Source organism: Phaseolus vulgaris, chromosome 8 (assembly GCF_000499845.2).
Source record: "Phaseolus vulgaris cultivar G19833 chromosome 8, P. vulgaris v2.0, whole genome shotgun sequence".
NCBI classification, from domain to species: Eukaryota; Viridiplantae; Streptophyta; class Magnoliopsida; order Fabales; family Fabaceae; genus Phaseolus; species Phaseolus vulgaris.
In genome coordinates this window covers 37,670,858-37,680,131 of record NC_023752.2, presented here as the reverse complement: position 1 = coordinate 37,680,131, position 9,274 = coordinate 37,670,858, and the positions used below count along the sequence as shown (strand labels likewise).

Below are 9,274 nucleotides of genomic sequence, written 5' to 3'. Positions count from 1 at the left end.
AAGCTACAATATTTAGAGATGTTCGTGATTGTGATTATTGAATCGACAAAAGGAAGAAAAAACAAGGTTATATATATCATGCACTTTGGAGTTGGTGCGGGTTAAAAACATCTTCATTTTAAAATTTATGACAGCTTTTTTCCGATACAAACAAAGTGTAAACAATGTATAACGATTCCTTTTAAAGTGTGGTATTATTTTTCTTCTATTCAATTGTTATTTTCAAAGTTCAAAATTATATTTATTCTTTTATATTTATAATCTAATTATTTATCTAAATTTTAATTATAAAAAGTTTAATTAATATTTTATTAAAGTTAAAAAAATTGTATTTACACTTGAAGAAAATAGAGAAAGTAACTTATATAGAACAAATTACCACATAAAGAATAATTGTTCATAAAGGGATAAAACACATGTTTTAGACAAAAAAACTATAAAACACAATGATTAAGGTGCAAAAGTTGTTTATATAAAAGTCTAAAATCTAAAATAAATAAAAAAATTTAATCCCATTTTTTTTTTATATTCAGTGTGTTTTTTATATTCAGTGTGTCGGGTTTTTTTCGTGACTTTATGTGATGATAAATTATTGATGTTCCTTGAGGTATCAAAGTAACTAAAATATTAAATTGTATAGTTCGCATGAAAGTTTGTATTTAAAAAAATATATATAGAAGTAAAAAAATAGTTTTACCCTAACACGTGTAGTTATGTTATGTTAAGGAATTACTAGTTTTAGGCTGAAGAATTTGTAAAAGGGGGGTTTTTCCACAAACGCGTTTGTAATTATTGTGTGAAACAAATTGCCGGCTTGTGTTGTGCTCGTTCTGTCATCACTAGGACGGACTTCTCTTGAGAGTCTCTTTCACAAGCACGGCCTATTATGCTATGCCATTTAAGACAACTTCAACACTTCCTCTAATTACCTGTTCCTAACACCATGGACCAAACTGCACACTTCACCACCATGGAAACTCAGACTCCAACTACTCAAAAGATTGCTTTCTCAGAACCAGAGGTAAAAGTTATATAATATACTACTCCTATTACTGTAACTTTGTAGTTTTAGTTCTTGAATTTTTCATGTGTGTGATGCTTTTGGGTTGTGAAATAGATTGACAAGAGAACTGCGGAGCAGAAGGCAATTGATGATTGGCTTCCCATAACTTCTTCAAGGAACGGAAAATGGTGGTACTCAGCTTTTCACAACGTCACTGCCATGGTAGGAGCTGGAGTTCTCAGCCTTCCTTCTGCCATGGCAAATCTTGGATGGTATGTTAGTTTGTTTCGACATTCACCAGATGCAAAAAGTTTTATTTTTTCTTCTGTTTTGTTATTTTACAAGTTATCAGTTAAGAAATGGTTCAAAAGGGTTGCGAAAGGTGAATCTCTTTTGCTATATGGAGTAAAAGAAAGAAGAACAGGTGGTTGGTGATGGAGAAAGTGTGTAAATAGAGTGAGTGAATGTTAATTTTTGAATCTGGTGGAACAGGGGTCCTGGTGTGGTTATTCTTGTGCTGTCATGGGTAATCACTCTCTACACACTGTGGCAAATGGTTGAGATGCATGAGATGGTGCCTGGGAAACGGTTTGACAGGTACCATGAGCTTGGGCAGCATGCCTTTGGGGAAAAGCTGGGACTGTGGATTGTGGTGCCTCAGCAACTGATATGTGAGATTAGTGTGGACATTGTTTACATGGTCACTGGAGGAAAATCACTGCAGAAAGTTCATGACCTTTTGTGCAAAAAAAATTGCAATAACATGAAGACCACTTACTTCATCATCATCTTTGGCTCTGTCCATTTTGTTCTCTCTCACCTTCCCAACTTCAATGCCATCTCTGGCATCTCTTTGGCTGCAGCAATCATGTCTCTCAGGTAATCATGCATTTTCTTTCACAGGCCAATTAGTCAACATCTCAAGTCAATAAGTCAACTCAACCAACTCTCTCGTATTAATTTCTGCCTTTTCATTTATTTTCTAATAATACTTCAAAAAGCTTTGTTGTTTATGTATTCACCACTTATTATACTTTCCTTTTTTATGAGAAGATAAGTAAAAATTTAATATTTAATTTTAATAAAATCCTCCGTAATTTTATTTATTTTTCTGTTTTAAAAACATTATATTAACAATTGAAAGAGGGACTTTTATATGGGATTCAATTAAAATTTATTATTTTTTTAGTAAACAAATTTTATGTGTTTTTACGTTTTTTTGTTTGATGAGTTGTCTATATAATAAATTCTTAACTTAATTTGTAGTGAAGGTGTAATTTTATTATATTGAGGCTTGCTGTAATTTTTAGAATGTATTTCCTTGAAAGTGCATGAGTACAATGTTTCTAAATAGTCTCATGATTTTCTTTTTCAAATTTATATTTGTCCTATTTATACATTCAAAATTATAATTATGTTATAAATGACATATTTAAAACTATAACTAAAATAATTATTTTTTACTATTCAAGTTCTTACTTGCTGAAAATGAAATTGATTTAATAAGTAATAAATTCTCCCCTTAAAGTCAAACACTTTTTATCTTTCATTCCAATCATCTTTTTCAAGAAAAAAATTGTTGGTGTAGACTTTATAAAAATATGTGTTACTTAGTCATGTTATTTGTACTTTTCCATTCTTCACATGTTCTCTAATAAAATGAAAACGAACATTAATATGCTTACTCCTCTCATGATGAACAAATTCTTTACTAATTCAATAATTGATTTGTTGTCGACTCGTATCTCAATTGCCTCAAGTTGTTGCAAATTTAACTCATGTAGTAAATTTCTTAACCAAATTGTGTGACAGACACACCAAGATGTTGCAACACATTTCGCCTTTTGTCTATAAACTTTTGCAACTAGGCATGCCTTCTACCTTTCAATCTCCCCTTGGGCATTCATCTTTTTCTTGTATACCCATTTTACACCTATAGGTTTATATTATTTTGTCAACTCTACTAAGTCCCACATTTCATTTCCTTCAATTGCTTTCATCTCTTCATCTATTGCAACGGTCCATTTCTTGTCTCTTATTGCTTCCTCAAATGCAATGTTATCTGAGTCCGCTAATAAGCAAATCAAATTCACTTCATCAATTGAGTTATGTAAATCTTGTAGGCTCCACATCATAGGTTGACGTGACTTTTCTTCTTCTTCACCAGGATCTGGGGAAATTATTGAAGTATTTATTGGTGCAATATTCAATGACTCTTCTTGTTTTGCCTTCATTTGGTTATTTCAGTCCCATGTACTTTCTTCATTCATTTGTACGTCTCGACTCAAAATCATCTTTTTGTCAATTGGATCAAACAACTTAAGATCCTTCGTCTTCTTATTATACCCAATAAACACATTTCTTACTTTTATCATCAAGTTTGGTTCTTCTTTGGTCTAGTACATGCGTATAGGCCACACTACCAAACACTTTAAGGTGTGATAAAGTTGGTTTATGACCGCTCCAAGCTTCTTGTGGTGTTTGAGTCACCAATTTTGTATGCGGTTTTGCACATACACAACACATTGCACTGCTTTAGCCCAAAATTCCTTCGACATATTTTTGCTTTTCAACATTGATCAAACCATAACAAATTTCTTTCGATTTTTTCTTTCTGTGATGTCATTTTGTTGAGGTGAATATGATGTTGTCAGGAATCTTTTGATACCTTGTTCCTCACAATAGTTTGTGAAAGCAGTTAACATGTATTCTTCGCCTTTGTCCGGTCGTAAATCCTTGATGTATAAATTTGTTATCTTCTCCACCATCACCTAGAATTTTTTGAACACCTCAAATGCTTATGATTTTTCTTTGAAAAAATAAACCCAAATCTTCCTTGTATAGTCGCCAATGAAAATAATGAAATAAAACTTCTCACTAAAAGACTTGGGAGTGATTGAGCCCCATATGTCGATATGAATCAACTCGAGAGGTCTCCTTGCATGATATTCTGCCTTCTTTTGAAAATTTGTCATTGCTTGCTTACCAAGTACACAACCTTCACACAATTTCTTGATGTATCCATGTTTGGTAACTCATGGACCATTTTCTTGTTTGCTAACTCCTTTAGCTCACCGTAATGTAAGTGTCCAATTTTTAATTGTCATAACCATGCTTTATCCTCCTCATGGACTTACAAACACCTCTCGTGTATACTCTTTAAGTTGATTTTGAACATTCGATTCTTCGACATCTCCATGTGTGTGAGAACTTGTCAATATTTGTCCTTCAAGGGCAACATTCGATCTTTCATGATAACCAAACAACCTTTCTCCAATAATTTTCTTGTACTAAAAATATTACTCTTCAAGTCAAGTACATAATAAACGTCCTCCATTGTAACTTATTTTTCATCCTTTTAGGAAAAACATATATTTCCCCGCCCTTTGACTGGAACCTTCGTTGAGTCTTCAAAAGATACATATTCATCTTCGAACTCTTGTATATCAGCAAAGAGGTGTTTGCGTATGCACATATAATTACTAGCACCAGTGTCCATATACCACACCATGTCACTATCTAGAGTGATGCCTTCATTTGCCATCATGAGAATCCCTTCATCTTTTGTCTCATCTTCCTTGACTAAATTGGTGTTTCCTTCCACTTTCTTCCCGGCATAACAATCCTTTGCATAGTATTCGTATTTCCACAGTTGTAAAATTTAACATTTGGACAATTTGAACGACCACCTCTTTCACGACCACGATCTCATCCATGCTAGTTTTTTTGGTTCATTTGTCCTCTCTCTTCATTGTTTTTTCCACGACCTCCATTGTGGAAATCATGACCTCGATTATGCTCGCATACATTACCTTGTCTTCATTGATGGTTATCTTTGTTTGTAAGGCTTCCTCAAAGACTTTTTTTTTTCTTTTTTCCTTCCAAATTTCTTAACTCCTCAATTGCACAGACAACATTTTCAAAGTCATTGGTCAATGATCGAAGAGTTTTCTCCACAACTTTTGCATCTGTGAAAGTTTCTCCATTGCGTTTGCCGTTTGCACATGAGTAATGTAAATACATCTTTCGAATCCTTCATTTTCATGGCCTCCAACTCACCTCGTAGAGTTTGAAGACGCATTTGTTTAACTTGGACGACACCCTTGAACACCTTTTTCAAAATGTCCTACGTTTCCTTTGAATTGATGCACCAACAATCTTCTCAAAAATTGTCTCATCAACAACTTGATACAACATGTACAAAGCTGCCTTAGTGTCTCTTTCAATGTTTTGTTTTGGATCGCCGAGAATCCTATGGTATTTTCTGGTTCTTCAAAACCGTCTTAAAACACCTCCCAACAATCTTAAAATCCAATAAGGACTTTCATTTGGATGCTAAAATTGTCATAGTTTGTTATTTTTTTAATAGGACCGTGACAAATTATTAATTATAGTGGTCATAGTTTTGATACCAATTTGTGAATACATTAATACAATGTCTCCAAATAGTCTCACAATACACTTCTCAAATTCACACTTGTCTCCTTACAACTACTATACTATAAATTTCATTCAAAATTAGAATTATGTTATAAATAATATTTAAAACTAGAACTAAAAGTAATTATTCTTGACCATTTAGTTCCTGATTATTGAAAATAAAACGGATGATTTTGAGTTTAATGTTTAACAGTTATTCAACGATTGCATGGGTGGCTTCGGTGGATAAGCATATTGAAAATCCTCACAGAGAGGTTGAGTATGGGTACAAGGGCAGCACTTCCGCAGGAACATTTTTCAACTTTCTGAATGCCTTAGGTGATGTGGCTTTTGCCTATGCTGGACACAATGTGGTGTTGGAGATTCAAGCAACCATCCCTTCCTCCCCAGAGAAGCCATCAAAGGGTCCCATGTGGTGGGGAGTTTTGGTCGCATACTTTGTTGTTGCCTTGTGTTACTTCCCTGTTGCTCTCATTGGCTATTGGGTCTTTGGCAACTCTGTTGAGGACAATATCCTCACCTCCCTCGACAAACCCACTTGGCTCATAGTAACTGCTAACATGTTTGTCGTCGTCCATGTCATAGGAAGCTACCAGGTCTGTAACAATACCATTTCCTCCCTTCTTATAACTTTTTCATAACTATTCATAAAAGGAAAAAAAAAACATTTTTTTATAAACTAAATGTAAATTTTACACGAGTAAATATACAAATTTTGAAAAAACTAACTCGGCTGAACTTCTCTTCATTGGTTTATATACAAATTTGCTTTCATTTATGATTGTTTTGCTAAACTTCTAAAAGGTATGTTCAAGGTTTATAAACATTTGTAGTTTTAACTCTAATCATCTTTCAGTTCATGGACTTGTGAACATGGAAAACAAAGATCTGTCTAATTTTTTAGTTATTCAGTTAAACAATGAGTTCTTATTGAAACATATATAGCAACAACTATCTATATATGAAAAATAGAAGAAGCATTTCAAGGAATGTAAAAATAACTTCTCTCATTATTATGGCATTGTTTTGAAGTAGCACCCTAAAAATAAAACAACTCACCAAAACCCAATGTATATTTAAACGAAACACAACATTTTTTATTTCCTGCTTAGAATGAATAACAATGAGAATGTGAAGCTTTGGTATAGTGGCATGCACAAACTCATTAATAAAATCAACATTGATATTTGGATAAGCGCTAGAAGGTTATTATAACAGTGCAAAACGTGAGAATTTATGCAACCGAGACTTGCTTTTAACCACGATGTGGAAGAATTTTGTATTCCTATATCTCTTTGCGGGCTTTCTCTTTCCAGAAATTTTCTTCCATGATAAGAGCCAAATTTAGGTTATGTTGTATATGTTTTTTCAGCGTTTATGAGTTCCTCATTTATCAAACCGTTTTGCATTTTTTGTTGTACATCCCAAAGCTTCACTTTTAAACTGCAAAACTTTGTGCTGTATATTCCAACTTTGTAAATCAGTTTTAAAATTCTTCAGCTATAGGACAACTAGCAACCCATTTATTTCAATTGTTTTAACTCACATGTTCACAATCCTCCTTGTGAGTCCATAGATAGGAATCAAAAAGAGGGTTTTCCTACAAGTCGCAATTGAGTGATGTCTTTCATAAAATAACAACAGCTATCTATATATAGGAAAAGTTATCTTCTTCTCAACAATGTTTTTTGTCATTTGTTTCTATAGCTCTTTGTTAGATAAGAAAAGATTTGATAACTTATTTTTCGTAAATACCATTTTCTCTTAACCAAAATTATTACTTGTTTTGGAAAATGTGTTTGATGGCTCAAAACCATCATTTATAGTTTCAAACATGAGAAAAAAAGGTAATTACACTTGAAATTACTAGTTATAAGAAGATTAAGGATGGGGCAATACATAACTACAAAAATTTAATAATTAAACAACCCTGGACCAATAACATTCTGAAGCTATTCAAGTTTTAAGAACAAATATAAACTACTGAGTTCCTCTTACAATCATGTAATAATGGGTTGTGTTTTATTTGGTTCCAATTGGTGTCTAATCTGCATGCAGCTATATGCAATGCCGGTTTTTGACATGATTGAGACATTGATGGTTAAACAATTGCGTTTCAAGCCAAGCTGGTGGCTACGATTTGTGGAGCGCAATGTTTATGTTGGTGAGCACATGGATCACCCTCTTCTCTCTCCTATTTTTTTTTTCTACTTCACTCGTTAAATGCCTTTTGAATCCACTCGTTTTGTCTCATTATTCTAACCACTTTGATTCAGCATTTACATTGTTTGTGGCCATTACTTTCCCTTTCTTTGGTTCCCTTCTCGGATTTTTTGGAGGATTTGCATTTGCTCCAACAACATACTTCGTAAGTCCCTCAAAACCCTCTGTTATCTTATGTATATGTATATTTATCATATCATCATTATATACATAAAAGGAATATATTTGTGAAAAAACCTATCTTTGTATGAAAATTGTAAAAAATATGAATTGGTAAATACCAGCATAAGTTGGTGTTAGAATAGTAGTGTAGTGTTAGAATAGTAGTGTGCCAAGTTGGTGTTACTTAGTGTTTATGATTTAATAATTTATATCACTGACTGCATTTTTCTACATAATATAATTTCGTAGCTCCCCTGTGTTATGTGGCTTGCTGTTTACAAACCTAGGAAGTTCAGTTTATCGTGGATCACCAACTGGGTATGTTCAACTGCACTTTATATGCTTGTTCCAACATGTTTGATTCAAAATTTGTTTACCTATTCGGCTTCCCTGATTTCAGATTTGCATTATACTTGGCCTTCTACTCATGATTCTAGCACCAATCGGTGGATTAAGGAGTATCATACTCAATGCCAAGGCCTATGGGTTTTACCAATGAGGAAATAAGTAGGGTTAGGAAGTGTCCAACACTCCTCTCGCACTTAATTCAACTCATTCATCCAACCACTCTTTCTCAAATTTCATTTTATAAAGAAAAATTTTCATGTTAAACAATTCAGGCAATAGTTCGTATAATAACATCTCTCTCTCTCTCTTATACATACATGTCAAAATGATAAAATGAGATAAAATGATATCGTATAAATTGTTGTATGTATACCGCATATGTTCTATAAATGCTATGAACTAGCACAAAAAAATGTGAGACTGTATTTTGCATTTTTTCTGTAAAACAACGATGTTGTCAAATACTAGTACCTTTACCTTTATCCATGAGATTTATTTAAATAAAAAAAATTGAATTACAAATTTAAAAAATAAAGCAAAAATAATTATATCACTACAAGAAAAATTATTTTTAACGGGGTTATATTTAACGTTACCGACGGCTATATTTAGCATCGTTAACGATTATCTGCGGTTTTTATTAATCTCTGTAATGACAATTACTTTCCGGCGGTTTTGAAACCTACATTATTTTCGGCGGTTTCAAAACCTCCATTATTACCAGCGATTTCAAAAACTCCATTATTCTCGGTGGTTTAAAATTTTCGTTATTCTCAGCGGTTTCAGAAACCCCCATTATTCCCAACGGTTTCAGAACCCTCGTTATTCCCAGCTATTTCAGAAACCTCTATTATTGCTGACAACTTTGAAACCTCAGTACTTTCTGCGATTTCTAAACCTTGTTACTTCTAGTTTCACTACCCCATTAATTTTATTTGTTATTTTCTTAATTGGTTGTACTTTGTACATAAATCACTACAAGAAAAATCCAATTTATCTACGGAAGAAATCCGTAGGTAACAACCAAAATCCGTAGGTAAATCAACATTACATACGGATTACCCACGAAAAAAAATCTGTATGTAATGTGGGTGTCGG

At 33.1% G+C, this 9,274-nt stretch overlaps 1 protein-coding gene across 1 annotated transcript; it reads left to right on the top strand.

The window, feature by feature from the left end:
- The first annotated feature begins 787 nt into the window (after positions 1–787).
- LOC137824040 (lysine histidine transporter 1-like) lies at positions 788–8,486 on the top strand. The gene is made up of 8 exons (XM_068629463.1): positions 788–1,021; positions 1,118–1,275; positions 1,496–1,882; positions 5,637–6,039; positions 7,502–7,607; positions 7,720–7,811; positions 8,078–8,146; positions 8,229–8,486. The coding sequence occupies exons 1-8, from the start codon at positions 944–946 to the stop codon at positions 8,325–8,327; spliced, it is 1,392 nt and encodes a 463-aa protein (XP_068485564.1). The 5' UTR covers positions 788–943; the 3' UTR covers positions 8,328–8,486.
- Positions 8,487–9,274: the final 788 nt, after the last annotated feature.

Coding starts and splice junctions, on each gene's coding strand:
- LOC137824040 (XM_068629463.1), top strand. CDS start 944: ATGGACCAAACTGCACACTTCACCACCATGGAAACTCAGACTCCAACT. Junction 7,608..7,719: donor GGAGCGCAATGTTTATGTTG/GTGAGCACATGG, acceptor ACTTTGATTCAG/CATTTACATTGTTTGTGGCC. Junction 8,147..8,228: donor TATCGTGGATCACCAACTGG/GTATGTTCAACT, acceptor CCCTGATTTCAG/ATTTGCATTATACTTGGCCT.